Here is a 16,356-nt window from a genome sequence, read left to right on the forward strand (position 1 = left end):
TCTGAAGGGGGAATAGCTTATGGAGTATTAACCCAAGAATGGGGAGGACACAAAAAGCCTGTCGCATATCTTTCCAAACTTCTGGATCCAGTTGCAAGAAGGTGGCCGGCTTGCCTCCAGGCTGTAGCAGCCACAGCTGTTCTTGTAGAGGAAGCACAAAAACTGACACTGCAGGGAAAAATCATTGCACACACACCCCATGATCTCAGGACAGTGTTGAGCCAAAAAGCTCAACAATGGCTGACTGACTCTAGAATTTTAAAATATGAAGTGATTTTAACCGGCACCAGTGATTTAGAGCTAACTACATCAAAAAGTCTAAATCCTGCCCAGTTCCTCTCAGGGGAACCCACACCAAACTTAGAGCACAATTGCATAGAAATCATAGATTTACAAACAAAAGCAAGAGAGGATCTTGAAGATATACCTCTACCATATAGGAGGGTGCTGTTTATTGATAGATCATCTAGGCTGACTGAAGAAAAAAGGATATCAGGCTATGCAATAGTCAAAGGTAGAAAAAGAGACAATTTAAAAGTTACAAAAAAAGAAAAACTACCCCCAAACTGGTCTGCCCAGTGTTGTGAAGTCTATGCTCTCAAAAGGAGATTAGATTTATTAGAACAAGACCGAGGTGCAATCTACACAAACTTGCAATATGTATTTAAAATAGTACACACATTTGGAAAGATCTGGGAAAAAAGAAGCTACCTAAATTCAAAAGAGAAAGATCTGATACATAAAGAATTAATTAAATTAATACTAGAATCTCTTACGAAGCCCCAAGAAATAGCAATTGTACATGTCAAAAGATATGAAAAAGGAAACACATTTGAAGAAAGGGGCAACCAAGTAGCTGATCAAGCAGCCAAACTAGCAGCTCAAAAGCTGGGAGAACCAATAAAAATTCTTACCTTGAATGATATACCAGCTGACAAAATTAATAAACCAATGTATAATAAAAATGAATTACAAAAAATAAAAAAGTTAGGTTTACACCAAAGGAAGCAAGGGGAATGGCTGACCCCAGATAGAAAGAAATTCCTAAATAAAGCAATAGCTCGAAAAATTCTGGCAGAAATACACAACTTAACTCACTGGGGCACCCAAGAGTTGTGTAATGATTTTCTGAGAGAACACCTATGTGTTGGATTCTATAACCTGACTAGAACAGTTACCGAAAGATGCCTAATTTGTCAAAAAGTAAATCAAAAAGTAATAAGAAAGCCCACACCAGGGGGAAGACAAATAGCATTAAGACCCTTTCAAAATATGCAAACAAACTTCACAGAAATGCCTCCAGTACAGGGACATAAGCATCTTTTGGTTATAGTTGATCACTTAACGCATTGGGTGGAAGCCTTCCCTACAAAAAGGGAAACAGCACAAGTAGTAATTAAGATACTACTAGAACACACCATCCCCCGGTATAGACTAGTAAATAACATCGTTTCAGACAGAGGCCCCCACTTTGTAGCACAAGTCCTGCATGATATTGTTAAAGCCTTAGAAATGAAATGGCAGTTACATACACCCTGGCATCCTCAAAGCTCAAGAAGAATTGAAAGAATAAATAAAACCTTCAAAAATGTATTAACTAAATTAATAACAAAAACTGGAATGAATTGGCTAAAATGTTTGCCCCTAGCACTCTTGAAAATCTGAGTTCGACGAAGGTCAGACATAGGGGCTTCACCATACACAACTATCCCGAATAAAAAGACCATTGCCACTTCCCAGTGACTCTGATACCCCAGCAAAGACTCCCTCCAAATAGACCACCATTAGAGACCCAGACACACTTAAAATAACCTTCAAAAGACAACCAAAGCCCAATTAGAAACAAACAAACAAAAAAAACCCAACAAAAAACCCGTTGTTCAAAATCTTTCCAAGTTGTTATCAAAAGCTGTCATTTAAAAATGTTCTCTGTAAGTTGTTCTAAAATATCATGAAGTGTTAAGCTGTTTTAAAAAAAAGTTGTGATAATATCATTACAGATCTCTTATAGGGCACACCACAGAAGGGCTAATCAAAAACTGAAAAAGAAGTGGGAATACACTGAAAGGAACTCCATAAGGCCAGCTAAATACCTTCCCCAACCCAAGAGGCAAGACCAGGTGAGATCGAGACAATGGTTCATACTGGACTCTTGGGAGAACTACACACCATCCCATCTATGACGGGGAGAACCTGCAGTCCCTTATAAGAGTTCACACTCATGTAAATCCCACGTTTTGATATAAAGCAGTATTAGATTGCATGAAATGCTGCAACATTTAAGCAGCGCCTAACTGGAAAGTGCCCTATAAGAAAATAGTTTTACTTTAGTTAGAACCTCAAACTAAAAAAAAACTAAATAAAAGATATTCCCATAAATCAAAAACTGCCAATTGATGCGGGCAAAGACCCGATCAAAGAAATAGAGGGGGGACTGAAATGAATGAAATGTAAGAAATTCCCTTTTTTGACACAGTCTGTCATTTGTTAAGAAAGTTATGCTGTTTAAAATGTTATGCCAGTTGTAACCTGTCTGTTAAGAAAGTTATGCTGTTTGTACCAAAATTTGTACCCTCAAAACCTTATTCCAAGTTGTATACCCCCTCTAAAAACCCGGGTTCCCTTCCCCTTCCGTCGGGCTAGGCTGTCCCCATTCCCCACCAGCTCCTCGAACTGCCGGCCCCGCCTAATAGGAAAATCCAAGGACTTCCATGGTGCAGCGCTCCAAACCGAAGTGCAGTTGCCGGCAAGCGGACCCAAAAGCCGGGACCCAGCACAAAATCCAGATAAAAGGGAGACACTACAACACCGAGAAGACCCTCAGCTACCTAAGGACTGAATTCTGCTTCTGCCGCCTCGCCATAACCACAAAGAGACTGGGAAGAAGTGACGCCCCTAGACCACACGAGCCCAGTTGAGTTCCTGGGGATTCCCGCGAGGCCGGAACTCCCGACTCTGCTGCGGGGAGAGCAGCAGATTCGCCTGACACCTGATCCTCAGCGGCGACAGGAGCGAGAACGGCGACAGGAGCAGCGGCGGCGCAGGCGACCCCTCGAGTTCCCCCTTGAAAGAGCTGACTAATAAAGGCTTTTCAAAGGAGCAGGTCTCCTGGCCCGTTTATAACAGTCGGTGCCGGGGGAGCCCCGAGGCCGCAGCACCTCCGTCCCGCTCCCACCGGTGCCGCGTTTCACGCCGGAGCGCTTTCTCAGTGCGCCGCTGCCGTGCTTGATGCGGGCGCGGGCGGAAGCGGGGAGACGGTTGGCGCGCCGACCGGAAGCGGCGCGGGCGGCGCGATGGCAGGGCTGTCGGTGCGGGACCCCGCCGTGGATCGGTCCCTGCGCTCCGTGTTCGGTGAGGCCGCGGGGGCGGGGCCGCGACCTGCAAAGGGAAAGGGGCAGGGGAAGGCGGGTTTTCCCCCCATTGGCGTCGGGGCCGGTACCCGCCGCGCTGACCGGCGGCACCGTCTGTCTCCCCAGTGGGGAACATCCCGTATGAGGCCACGGAGGAACAGCTGAAGGACATTTTCTCGGAGGTTGGGCCCGTGGTCAGCTTTAGGTGAGAGCGGCTGCAGGCCTCCTCCGGGTCTCCCTGGTCGGCGCAGACCGAGCCCCGCGGGCTCCGTGGAGCCGGACTTGTAACCGTGGAATCGTAAATCCTTAATGTTGGGAAAGGCCTCCAAAACCATCCAGCCAACCCCTCAGCATTGCCAAGCCCACCGTGTCTCCAAGTGCCACATGCACACACCTTTTGACCACTTCCAGGGATGGTGACTCCGCCACTGCCTTGGGCTGCTTGTTCTAATGCTTGACAACCGCTCTGGCGAAGAAACTTTGCCTAATATCCCATCTAAACCTCCCAGGGTCCCCCTCGAGGCTATTTCCTCATGCAGAGCATGAGGAAACACAACCCCAGCATCTGTGGGGGTTGTGAGGATGAGCCAGCTATGCTCAGGGCAGAGGGACCGAGTGGCTGTGCCAGGGTCACCTGGAAATGGAGCACAATGTCCCGAGCACAGCAGATAGATGTAGGTACACAGTTCTGGGCTGAAGGAGCCACCCTGCTGTGGCTGATGAGTGCTCAGGTCCTGGTCAGACTCTGTGCTCCTCACTGTGCCTCTCAGAGGTGTTTTCCACGCTTGGCACCAGGCCCTGGAGAGCTCTCAGTTAAGGTTTTGGGAGTTGGGGAGCACCCAGTCCCATCCTGTGCCTCGTGGGGTCATGGCAGGCACAGAGCTGGCACTGGTGGGCTTCCTGCACACCACAGCTTTGGGAACACCCATGCCAGGAGCCAGCAAGCCCTTTGGCTTTGGCATAGGCCTGACTGCTGTGTGCCTTGGGATGGCTTGGGAGCCTTCACTCTGCTCCCAGCACTCCTGTGGGCTCTAGCCCCGTATCCTCTCTGGAGCTATGGGAGCCATGGGCACAGTGGGATGCCCACGCTGCCCTCAGCAGCGGCATTGCTCTGCTCACCGTGCAGGCTGGTGTACGACAGGGAGACAGGGAAGCCCAAGGGCTATGGCTTCTGCGAGTACCAGGACCAGGAGACGGCGCTCAGCGCCATGCGCAACCTCAACGGGCGCGAGTTCAGCGGCAGGGCCTTGCGCGTCGACAATGCCGCCAGCGAGAAGAACAAAGAGGAGCTCAAGAGTGAGTCGGGCTTTTGGGGTCTCATGCTGGGCCCAGCCTTGGCAGCGCTGCAGGGCATGTCTCTTCTGCCAGGCTGGCAGAGCTGACCTGCTCTGAGAGGTGTTGCGAGTAGTTTCCCAGAGGGATGCATGGGCTCAGCTCTGTGTTTTCGCTCCCAGATGATCACAGAATCACAGAATTATTTAGGTTGGAAAAGGTTTCTAAAGGTCATGGTCCAACCTTTGACCAAACACCACTGTATCAACTAGACTGAAACACTAAATGCCACATCCAGTCTTTATTTAAACACTTCCAGGAACAGTGACTCCACAACCTCCCTGAGTAGACTGTTCTGATGCCTAATCACCCCTTCTGTGAAGAAATTCCTCCTAACATCTCCCTGTTTTTGCTGTCTTTTTTTCCCCCGATGGGCTGGTGTTCCCCTCCTGATGAGCCTGTTACATGCACTGTTCATGGTGCAGTATGAAGTCACCAACTGTATTGCAGGCTTGGGCACAGGTGCACCCATCATAGAGTCACCCTATGGGGACCCTGTCAACCCAGAGGATGCCCCTGAGTCCATCAGCCGGGCAGTGGCCAGCCTGCCCCCCGAGCAGATGTTTGAGCTGATGAAGCAGATGAAGGTGAGTGCAGGAGGGCCATGCTTCCTGTGTGAGGACAGCTCCTCCCACCCCGTCCCAGCCCGTCGCACCTTGTCAGAGCTCTGATCAGTGCCTGTCTTCTCAGCTATGTGTCCAGAACAGCCCCCAGGAAGCCAGGAATATGCTGCTTCAGAACCCACAGCTGGCTTATGCACTGCTTCAGGCCCAGGTGGTCATGAGGATCGTTGACCCGGAGATTGTGCTGGTTTGTCCCTTGCTGCTCATCTGGGGTTGGGAGGATATTGGTGGTAGCCTTTGTGGTGTGGCAGTGGAAAAGAACTTCTTTCTCCTTCTTCCTCCCCTAGAAAATCTTGCATCGCCAGACCAGTGTTCCTCCTCTGATCCCTGGCAACCAGCAGCCAGTGCCAGGGCCAGGGCCTGGGCCAGGACCGGGGCCTGGGCCAGGGCCCAGCGTGCAGCTGAACCCACAGAACACCCCGTCGTCCCAGCCACAGCCCATAGTAAGAGCCTGCACAACACGAGCTGTGCAGGAGAAATGGGCAGTGCCAGCTCCAGTTCTCCCAGCTGGGCATGTGCCCAGGTGTCAGGGTGTTCCTGAGATCCAGTGTCTCTTCCGGGCAGGGTGGGATGCACATCAATGGCGCTCCTCCTCTGATGCAGCCACCCATGCAGGGGGGAGTGCTAGCCCCAGGACAGATGGCAGCCCCTGTGAAGGGCCCAGGCCCTGGCCCCACGGCTCCAGGAGGTGAGTTTGGGCCGAGCTGCCCCACCTGTGAGCACACAGGTCCTGTAGACACCCCTCTCTGCCTTCCCCCTAACCAGAGGGCTCAGCTCTGTGAGAGCACACATAATCCTGTACTGTACATTATGGTTGTGCTGCTGCCAGAGGTGGGCTGCAAAGTTGGATTATCTCTGGGGAGAAGCAACACCAAGGGAATAAACCTCCAGATGCTCCCCCAGAAGCTGGGAGCGAGAAGGTATTTTGGAGGCAAAGAAATGGGTTAGTCATCAGGGATGGCTGAGGAGGGGTCTGATCTCTGCCTGTCCCCTCTCAGGTGGGATGCAGCCACAGGTTAGGATGCCGGGTGCAGGGCCTGTCCCCTTGGAGCGTGGACAAGGTAAAGCAGACGTATGTAGTGTTGTGTGTGGTGTGAGCCTCGTTCCAGTGAGCAGTACTGTGCCCCAGCTGTCTGCAGCCGTGCTGTGCCCAGCCCCGGGGCTATGCCTGGGTTTGTTCACTGAGGCACAAGGCTGTGGTAGTAGCTCCCTGGCTCCCAGGGCTCAGCCCATGCCCCGACTGCCTCCTAGCTCGTTCTGCGCCATGTTATGCAGTCGTGCCCTGGAAGCCAGGAGAGCTGCCTGTCTCCACCGAGCGGGATGTGCCTGTGTTTTCCACCTCTGCGAGTCCATGTCTGTCCCTGTGCTTGTACGAGCAGGCAGAGCTTGCTCTTCTCTGGTCCTTGTCCTGCTCCTTTGCTGCCTGGGTGCTGGGAAGCAGCTGGTGCGGCCACTGCATCCTCCTGCGCCGTGCCCAGCAGAGAGAGCTGGGTCTCCGTTTTGGCTTTAGGCTTGGCATGGACTTTGCGAAAAGTGACGGCTTGGCTTTACCTCCGCAGGCACGGTCTGTATGGCCCAGCCCTGGGGCCCAATTCCTTATGGTTCACATGTTGCATACGTAGGTTAGAACGATCCAGGTGTTCCTGTTCTCCCAGGAACGACACATGCAGACACTTGTCACCTCTGTTGCCTTGACTTCTATCTTAGGCCTTGTTTCAGCAACATGGCAAACCTAGTCTAAGATCCTTTGGCCTTAGGGGCAGCTGACTCTCATTTTCTTTGGGGCAGGCACTGTCTTCCTGAAAGCTACCTGATAGTTCTTGGCACCCAAAAGGTTTTGGAGAGCAGAAGCTGGGTGTGCATTATGGGGCCAGTGTGGCCCCATGGAATGCCGCATCTCTTGGCAGAATGTCTTCTCTCCCTGCCTCTCTCCCTGAGTGAAGGGAAGGACTGTACCACGCTGGCTGTCCTGCCTGTGGTGACAAAGGTGGTGTTAATGGAAGAGGTTGATACAGACTTGCAACATTTTCTCTATAGGTTTTCCTGGGGACTTAAGGGAGCATGATCCTGCAGGCAGCACTGTCCCCAAAGCTGGTCAGTGCATGTGTGCATACACTATTTTACATGTCTGCTTTCCCTCTTTTCCTGCTGCTTGCCCAGGGAACCTGCAGCTCTCGCCCGTGGGACCTGCCAGGACTGCATCTATTGAACGCATTCAAGGTATCCTGGCACCTGCCAGCTCCCTCTTCCCATGGAGCTCGTTGTGGAGTGTGCAGAGAGCAGCTCTCACCCTGCTGTTCTCAGGGCCAGGGACTGGCATGTCACTCCTTGTAGCCTGACAGCAGTAAGAGGAGATGAAGGAGGCAGGATTTCCTCTAGGGCTACAGGAGAGAACAGCCTAGAACTATGCACAGAGCCTCCAGTGGAAAAGGAGAGCCTGTTTAGAAAGGGCTTTTGCCTAAGATCCAGCCCCCTTTGACACTGCTTCCAGGAGCCTTCCAGGTCTTGCTTTGCTCCTGGCCCCACATCAGTAGGGTGTTGATGCCCACATTTGTAGGGATTGCCATGGGGGCATGCATGCTTGGTTTGGCCCCTGGTGCCATAAGGAACCTGAGATAAAACCAGAGAAGAAAAAGAGAGGAATAAAATTGGCAGCCAGGGAAGGGGCTTTGGTGTGCTCCAGCCTCGTGTGTGGGGCTGCATCGCCAGCAGACAGCACAGCTCAGGGGAGCAGTGTGGCTGCCCCACACCTGGCCTGAGAGTGCTGGGCACAGTCTTTGCACGGCACTGGTCATGCAGATCCTCACGAGTTCTTGTGTGTCTCCCTGGCAGTGCCCATGCCAGACCCAAGGGCCCCTATGCAGCATGGACCTCTACCTGCTAGTGGCCCGCCGCCCCGAGGCCTTTTGGGAGATGCCCCGAATGACCCTCGCGGAGGGACCCTGCTCTCAGTCACTGGAGAAGTGGAGCCCAGGTAAGGGGAGAGGGAAGGAGAGAAGCCCTTGGCACTGTCCCCTGCCCAAGGGTAACCTCCCACTGAGGACAGGGATGGCACCAGCCTTCCAGGAGTCATTGCTGCCTGGTCAGAGGCCTGTGTGCTGCCAAACATGGGGGCTGGCCCATTTCCCCGGGGAAGGGATATCTCCGGGGTGATGTCAGCTGCCCTGTGGCATGGAGCCACCAGCACCCATCCCTGTGCCAGCCTCGCCCTCCTCCCCTGTGGCTTTGGGGGAAATCCCAGTGCTCTGCCCAGACCATGCCAGGCCAGTGTCTGATTCACACTCTCTTGCTTTTTCTCCTCCTCCTGCTTTGCTCTCCTTGTCTCTTTGTGTCAGAGGTTACCTTGGGCTGCCCCACCAGGGAGCCCCTATGCACCATATGCCTGGTCATGACAGCCGTGCCCCCCCCCATGAGATGAGGGGGGGACCCATGGGAGAACCTCGACCACTGATGGGAGAGCCGCGGGGGCCCTTGATGGATGCTCGAGGTGAGAGAGGGGGCATGAAATACTGGGTGGCTTGGATTGTACAGGCAAGAAGTCAGAGTGGAGCTGGCTGCCCCAACCCGAGGCATAGAAAAGGGGTTTGGGCAATGAAATGACTGGCTCCAGGCAAGGAGGGACAGTCCCAGGGTGCAAGGGACTTTGTCCAGGCATGTCCCCTCTGCCCCCAGCCCTGCACCTCTTGGGTACTTGCTGGCCCCCAGACAAAGGAGGCGGCAGGCTCACTCCTACACTTCCTGCAGCACTGCTTCCTTCAGGAGCTTACCTTATGTTTCCTCTGCAGTCAGAAGAGATCCCCGAGGGCTGGAGCCCCGGGTGATGGAGGCACGAGTCCTGGAGCCACGAGTGCTGGAAGCCAGGGCCATGGAGGCCAGGGTCCTGGAGCCTCGAGGGCCTGGTCCCAACCCACGTGTCCCAATGCCTGGTGGGATACAGGGTCCTGGGCCACTTAACATGGGAGCCAGTGGCCCGCAGGGGCCCCGCCAGGTACACACATCTCTGCTCAGCTGGTCAGGCACCAACAGCATCCTGTAGGCTTGGGCTGGGTGAGAGGTGTCCCACAGAACAGTAGCTCTGGGAAGCACCAGGCTGTCACTGGCTCTGAGGGGTCAGGGCATCTGTCCCATTTCCCCTGGCTCTGCCCATCAGCTGGGGACAGGACAAGGTTCAGGCCTCTCTCCACCTCTTCCCGAGACGCAGGAAGGGGCATAGGAGTTGGGAGAGGAGAGCACATAAAATACACTCTCTCTTCGTGCTTTGGCATCTTCAAGCAGTCCGTGAGGGCATCCATCTGATCATCTGTTTTACCTTCCTGGATTTGTATGGCCGAGTCCAGAGACCCCTCAGTTCTTAAGTCCTCTTTTACTCCCCCAGGTTCCTAAAATGGCTGGGGCAGGCATGCAGGGAGGAGGCATTCCTGGGGCAGGAGTCCAAGGAGCTGGTCAGCCTGGAGGCTTTAGCCCTGGACAGAGCCAGGTCACCCCCCAGGATCATGAGAAGGTGAGAGAACAAAAGGGAAAGGGTGAAACAGTTGGAGCAGCACTTCCTGTGTGCCTTTCTGTGGTGGGGTCAGCCCCTCCCTGGCTCTGGTATGCTGTGGCTGCTCTGGCAGGGAGAGCATCCTGGTCTGTGACCCCTCTTTCTCCACAGGCAGCACTGATCATGCAGGTCCTGCAACTGACAGCAGACCAGATCGCCATGCTGCCCCCAGAACAGCGGCAGAGCATCCTCATTCTGAAGGAGCAAATCCAGAAATCCACGGGGGCACCCTGACAGGTGATGTCCTTAACCTGGTCTCATGCTGTGGCTGTTCCCCTCCAGTAAAACAGCTGCCTAGGATGGGACTGTGCCCTGCTTCCCTCTGTGCTGGGCTCACCCTCCTCCCCTTCTTTCTGGCAGGCACAAAATGAAGATGCCATGTGCCTGGATAGAGGTGATACTCCCTGGCAGCTGCTTCCTATTGCTATTCTGAGCTGATGGTGCATTTTGGGTGAGGTTGTGTCACCCTCAAGAGGTTTTTCCCTCCAGTTCATCTTTTTTTTTTTTTTTTTTTTTTTTTTTTTTTTTTTTTTTTTTTTCTGTGTATATTTTATGATGTTTGAAATAAAGTGGGAGGAGGGTTTGAGTAAATCCATGTCCCTGGCTGCCTTGTTTGGTCTCTCATGGAGGCCAGGATGGGAGTGTTGGGTTCTGGGAGCAGTGTGGCCTGGCTCCAGTCTTGTCCAAACCACCTGCCATCCTCCCTCCTCCCCACACCAGGGCAAGAACTAGTAATGGAATTTCTTGTGCCATGCTGTTTACAAGGGTGTAGAGGAAGGGCAGGTCAGAGAGCTTGGCTTTCTATCCCTGCTGGCAGGGCAGGAAGGGCTCTGGATCCAACTGCAGTATCACTTACCACACCAGCCTGCTCAGGGTTTCCCTCTTTGCATACACTGGAGCAGAACCTGGTGTGAGCTGCAGTGGAAGCTGAGCTGTGTGCTGAGTGCAGGCTGGCTCTGGGGGTGCCAGGGTGGCAGCAAGCCCCTGCAGAGTGGTGTCTGATCCTGCACCCCAGAGGGTTTGCTAGTAGCCAGCTCTTCTATTGCAGCCCTACAAGGAGGCAGAGCATGGGCTCCTTTGTACCTGCACAGCTGAGTCACCACAGAGGCTTTCATTACAAAGAAAAGGAAGTTTAATTTATTCTTATACAAAAGACTGTTTAAACCCTGAGGGGCACATTTGGTCCCTGACACCTTCGTGGATGCCCTTGTCCCATTCCCATCCCATGGTTCTGCCCAACCTGCTGGGCTCCCACTGCTTCCCACTGCTCCAGCAGCATCACAGAACAAGTCTCTGGTTTCCCAGTGAGGGGAGAGGGTGGAGCTACAGGCCCACTTGCTCCATGAGGACCCATTGTACACCAGGACAGGCAGGTAGCGGTCTTTGAATCTGAAATTTCTCATGGAAACAGAGTACCTTGCTGTGTCTTGCCTGGCTTCAGTACGTGCACAGATGCTTATCTCTGGCCTTGCTTTGGAAAAGGCTTGAGGCAATACAGTCAGGGTCCCTGCCTGCTGGGGCACCAGCCTTGCTGCCACTTAAAAGTTTTCCTTGTTGAAGTAGAATTTGACCTTCCTGTGGTCCAGGCTGGAGTGTTGGTGACAAGACTTCTGCAGGCTCTTTGCCAGGGCCTCTGGCCCACAGAGGAACACACCAACCACTGACCTGCAAACAGCATGGGGAGGTCAATGCCAGGTGGGCAACTCAGGGAAAAGTGATTCAGAAGCTTTTTGGGCTCCCTTCAGGGGATAGCACACCTCTCCCAAAGGCCAGCCAAGTGCTAAATACCAGGGTAGAGGGGGTGCCTCCAACTCCAACATCCCGAATTCTCTGCTCAGCTCTCATCTGGGGTGGGCTGCAGCCACCACTGCAAACTCCATGTTCCACATGGGCCATCCAAAGATGGTTTTGTGCCTGAGGCTTGTCACTGTGTCTGTAGCAGTGTCGAAGTGGAGCACCATGTTGTTGGCCTGGGCAGGCAGAGATGATGAGAACCCCAGGCACCACTCATGAGCCCCCCTCCAGTCCCTCACCACAGAGGAGCATCCATTGTTGATCCCACCAAACACTGTGCCTGGACTTTGTGCCTAAAAGCCATTGTCATGCTTGCCTTGCCCTTCCTGCCCGGCTTGGCCACCCTGTGTCCCCCTCTTGCAGCCATGCCAGCCTGTGGTTGATTCACAATGCTGGCGTTCCAGCCAGTGAGGAAGACAGTAGGTGAGGAAATCTACCTTGCCCGACTTAGCCATCTTCTGCTCCAGTGAGGCAAGCAGGTCGTTGAACCAGGCAAAGGGTCCTGTGTCCCGGCAGAGCCAGTAGAAGTAGATCTGGGATGCAGGGGGATAGGGATTGCTCAAAGTGGAGCAGAGCCAGAGGGAAAAACCCACAGCTGGTCCCATGGGATGCTCCATACCTTCTTGATCTTGAGGGTCTGGTCACCCTGCTGGAACTTGTACCAGATGGACTTGAGGAAGGAGGTGAAGGGGGTGACGCTGATGCCCACTCCAACCAACATGGCCACCTCGTACTGGAACACGTCTTTGCTGGCCATGCCAAAGGGCCCATCCACCTCGATCCTGGCCAAAGCAGGGCCTGGGTGAGAGGTACAGCCTCCCCAAATCCCTGGCATGACCGGTTGGGCCTTCCTCGGCCTACCTGGGTGTTTCCAATTGGAAGGTGTCAATGAGAGAAGAAGTCCTCCTCAGGTGCAAAGGTGAGGGTGAAGGGGTGCCACTCCAGCAGGTAGATGGCAGGGCAGTTGACGAAGATGTACTGCCCCACCTCCATGCAGAAGCCCTTCTCCATCTGCAGCTCCAGCATGCGGGCAGGGTGCATGACGACCTGGGGGCATGGGCAGGGCTCAGCGCCCAGCCTGGCCCCTGTCCCTAGGAAGGGGCTGTCTCTTTGGCCCCTGCCCGCCTCCCCATGGCCACCACGGTGAGGAGCTGTGGCACCGGTGACTCCAAGGGTAGGAGCTGGCAGAGGAACAGGCTCTTGCACCACCCATCTTGGCGACAACCACCTTCTGCTGTGCACACCAGACCCGCAGGATCCACTCAAAGACATAGAGGATCATGGGGGCAAGAACCCACTTCCAAGACTGTGAAGATGGAAGAGAGCAAAGGTTTGGGAAGGGCCAGGGCCAGAGCATCTCAAGGGCAAGGAAAGAGCTTCTCCCACACAGCTATCCCACCACTACCCTACCTCGGCAGGGGTGCTCCCAAACTCGGGGTCTTTGCAGCAGTTGTGGGTGCAGTTCTGGTCCCGCTGTGTGAGGTACTCGGCGCAGTGATAGGGGTACACCTCTGCCATGCTTTGCTCCATCTGCCCACGCACCAGCCCGCTGCAGGGAGGTGAGGGATGAGCCCAGGGGCCAGCTTCTGTCCCCACCAGGGCTGAGCCACACTGCATGAGGCCAGCTGGGCTAGCCTGCCCTGGGAATGGCAGTTCACAGCCCCACTGGACTCCACCCACAGCTGCCCCACCAGAGGTCTATGTCCACTGCCCCTTGCTATCCTGCCCTGGGGAGTGGTGAGGAGCCTTACATGATGCTGTGGATGACGAGGCCAACAAAGTCGATGAAGAAGAGGTGGTGTGTGTACCAGAAGAGCTCAAAGTAGTTCCTGTGGATGAACTTGGTGGAGGACATAACCACAAGGATGACTGCCAGTGTGATGATCACCTCCGTCAGCCCTGGGATGGTCGTGAAAGCCTCGTACTCGACGGTCTGCGGGGGAAGCAGGGTGGGTTAGGGGAGCAGGGGACAGGTTGCGGTGGGTTGCTGGATGCCAAGGTCACACTCACAGTCTGGTTGGAATGGATGGGGTTCAGCCACTTGCTGCCCTGCAGGTGCATCTTGGAGAGGACAGCAGGGAGGCTGCCGTCAGTGGCTTGATGGCTCTGGTTGTAGCATTCCAGGTTGAAGAGGTGGGCGATGGTATGCACAGCTGGACAGGTGACAGACAGTCACCCACCAGGCAGCTCCCAGTCCCCACTGTTGCCCCATCCCAGTCCAGGGGGTACCTGTGAGCAGGGCCATTGCATAGGCCACCAGCTTGTGGAAGGTGAGGTTGTGGTCCAGCTGCTTCCGCAACGTCCGCCTGCAGCACTGCAGGGAGAGGCAGCAGTGTCAGGATGGGGACAGGGATGGGGACAGCCACACTGGCTGTGCTGCCACAGGACACTCGCTGAGCAGGTTCCATGGAGAAAGGACAGCAGGTTGCAGCAGACAGGCAGCAGGATCAGCATGCTATTGTAGTTGAGGCACTTGGCTGATGCTCAAGCCCATGCCAAGGCAGACTGGGGAGAAGAGAGGGGTGAGCACCACTGTCCTGTCGTGCTGTGCCAGGACTGGGTCAGGATGAGGCTAATCAGTGCTGAGCTGGGACTGAGTGATGCTAGGCTGGGAACTGGGATGGAGAGATGCTGGGCTGGTATGGGACTGGGAGGGGTGATGCTAGGAGAGGACTGGGAGGGGGAAATGCTAGGCTGGACTGGGATGCTGTTGGGCTGAGACCAGGCAGGGATCAAGACAGGGACTAGCATGGTACAATGCCAGGCTGTGAAGTGGGATGGAATGATGGTAGGCTGCAAGAGGACAGAACATGAAAGGGGCATGGGATGTTGCAGCCCCCACCCCACTGCAGCAGGGCCCTGAGGGGCTTGTCTGCCTGGGCAGGCAGGATGCCGTGGAGGAGCACCTTACCCCAAGGATGGCCCTGGTGTAGAAATACTGCTCATCCCAGTCAAAGAACAGAAAGTAGTAGGTGAAGAGGAAGATGTTGATGCCCAGCCAGGCTGCTTGCATGTGGGAATACACAAGTCTGAGAGTAAGACAGACTTAATTAGCATAACTAGTCTGGTGACTAAGACAAACAGAACTTTGAGCTTATGAGAAGATGGGATTAAAACCTGCTTAAAGGAAAAGATTCAATCAACCTTCCACGATAAAGATGTTGTATAATGCAGGAATTGCTTGTATGATCTTCTAACCTAATTATCGTAGTAGAAATTATTAACCTCACTGAAATGGTATATAAGACTTGGAAAACCTGAGTAAAATCGAATTCTGATCATGAATCAGTCTTCCCGTCTCTCCATCAATCGCCGATACTTGCAGGGAAAAGTCACAGCCTCATGAGGGACCCTGTCCCGGGAGCCTCTCACTCTACAGCACTCAGGGCCAGGTCCAGCCAGAGGGTGTCAGAACAGCGTATCCGGTCCTGTTTCCTTATGAGCTGCCCCGTCATGCTCAGGGTTGGGACACAGGGCCAAAGGTGGGGAGAGGTGTGGAAGTCTTGCAGAATTTCTGTCTTGTCACACACACTGCCCTGTGCGTCACCCATGCATGAGGAAGAAGAAAAGGCAGGAGCAGGAAACGCCCATGTAATGGGAGGGAAAGCAGATACAGAGGGTGGTCAGGACTGTGTAGGAAAGATTCTGGGAGAAGGAAGTTTCACAGGGAGCTGTCTCACCTGGCCCCACTGTGCTGCTGTCCCCTGCCTAACCCCACTGCACCCCACACTGCTGCCTCTCACAGCCACTGAATTTTTGCAGAGGTCCCAAAAAAACCACCCTGCTGTGTATTTGGTTTTTGGCTGTTTTCTTTTTTGAGTAACTTTAAAAATTAAAATAGCCCAACTGTCTGTAAACCCTCATGTTCCCATGTATTCACAGCTCCTCACACAGTGTTGGCACTCTGTTGCACCAGACATGCTGCAGCACAGCAGTGGCAGATGGTCCCTTCGGTGCCAGCTCCTCACCCTGCCACGAGTTCACACAAGATCCTCCTCCTCTCACAAGGGGAGAAGAGGCACATGGGAGGCTCCCAGCCAAAATGGCTGGGCAAAGCAGCAGCATTTTTAAGTTTTCCAGGACACCCTTTCCCATGAGCTGTGTTTTCCCCAAGACTTCAGTTTTCCAGAGCCCATCCCTCCCCTGGCTGCCAGGGTATGGGGGTTGGCGGAGCAGAGGGGATGCTTGTCTCTCCCCACAGCCCAGCCCCAGGGCAGCTCATCAGTCCTCATCACCCCTACGAGCCCCCCCAGGGCCCATAGCCCCCAGAATCCCCTCACATCATGCTACCCCACTGAATCCCCAGCCCCACACACTCACGAGGACAGCAGCTGAGAACCAGTGGCTGACCAGCCAGTTGCCCATGGTGGGATGTCCCTGCGCCTGCTGCTGCCTGCCCACACCCATCTGTGTCTGCCTGATGTTTTATGGAGGCAGCAGGCGGTGCGACAGTCCCAGCTGCGGGAATGGCACCACCGGGACTTTCCCCTGAGAAGACTAAGGAAATGCTGATGGTTTCAAAGGCCACCTTCCAGGAAGGCAGGGCTGACCCAATCGGCCAATACGGAAACGAGCCCCTTGTGCTGGCCAGAGATAGCCCCCTGCTGAGAGATCCCCTGTGGCCCCACAGCTGGGTGACACAGGGTGTCTGGCTGCTCTCCTGGGGTTTTGCAACCTCTGAGGACAAAAATGGTCTTTTTTTGTAAGGTAGGAATTT

General features: G+C 54.1%; 1 protein-coding gene and 1 pseudogene across 1 annotated transcript; one reads left to right on the forward strand and one right to left on the reverse strand.

The window, feature by feature from the left end:
• The first annotated feature begins 3,259 nt into the window (after positions 1-3,259).
• Positions 3,260-10,440, forward strand: LOC136374682 (cleavage stimulation factor subunit 2-like). Its single transcript, XM_066340083.1, has 15 exons — positions 3,260-3,351; positions 3,477-3,555; positions 4,477-4,646; positions 5,133-5,269; positions 5,373-5,492; positions 5,593-5,748; positions 5,870-5,993; positions 6,304-6,366; positions 7,466-7,525; positions 8,138-8,279; positions 8,641-8,792; positions 9,091-9,293; positions 9,681-9,806; positions 9,957-10,082; positions 10,206-10,440. The coding sequence occupies exons 1-14, from the start codon at positions 3,294-3,296 to the stop codon at positions 10,077-10,079; spliced, it is 1,713 nt and encodes a 570-aa protein (XP_066196180.1). The 5' UTR covers positions 3,260-3,293; the 3' UTR covers positions 10,080-10,082; positions 10,206-10,440.
• Positions 10,441-11,015: 575 nt separating this feature from the next.
• Positions 11,016-16,032, reverse strand: LOC136374691 (NADPH oxidase 1-like; annotated as a pseudogene).
• Positions 16,033-16,356: the final 324 nt, after the last annotated feature.

Source organism: Sylvia atricapilla (assembly GCF_009819655.1).
Source record: "Sylvia atricapilla isolate bSylAtr1 chromosome W unlocalized genomic scaffold, bSylAtr1.pri scaffold_60_arrow_ctg1, whole genome shotgun sequence".
Classification (NCBI taxonomy): domain Eukaryota; kingdom Metazoa; phylum Chordata; class Aves; order Passeriformes; family Sylviidae; genus Sylvia; species Sylvia atricapilla.

What these genes read in the sequence shown, in the direction of transcription:
- LOC136374682 (XM_066340083.1), top strand. Translation starts at nt 3,294, where the DNA reads ATGGCAGGGCTGTCGGTGCGGGACCCCGCCGTGGATCGGTCCCTGCGC. An exon ending in ACTGGAGAAGTGGAGCCCAG is followed by an intron (nt 8,280 to 8,640) that starts GTAAGGGGAGAG and finishes TCTTTGTGTCAG; the next exon opens with AGGTTACCTTGGGCTGCCCC. An exon ending in GCCCTTGATGGATGCTCGAG is followed by an intron (nt 8,793 to 9,090) that starts GTGAGAGAGGGG and finishes TTTCCTCTGCAG; the next exon opens with TCAGAAGAGATCCCCGAGGG.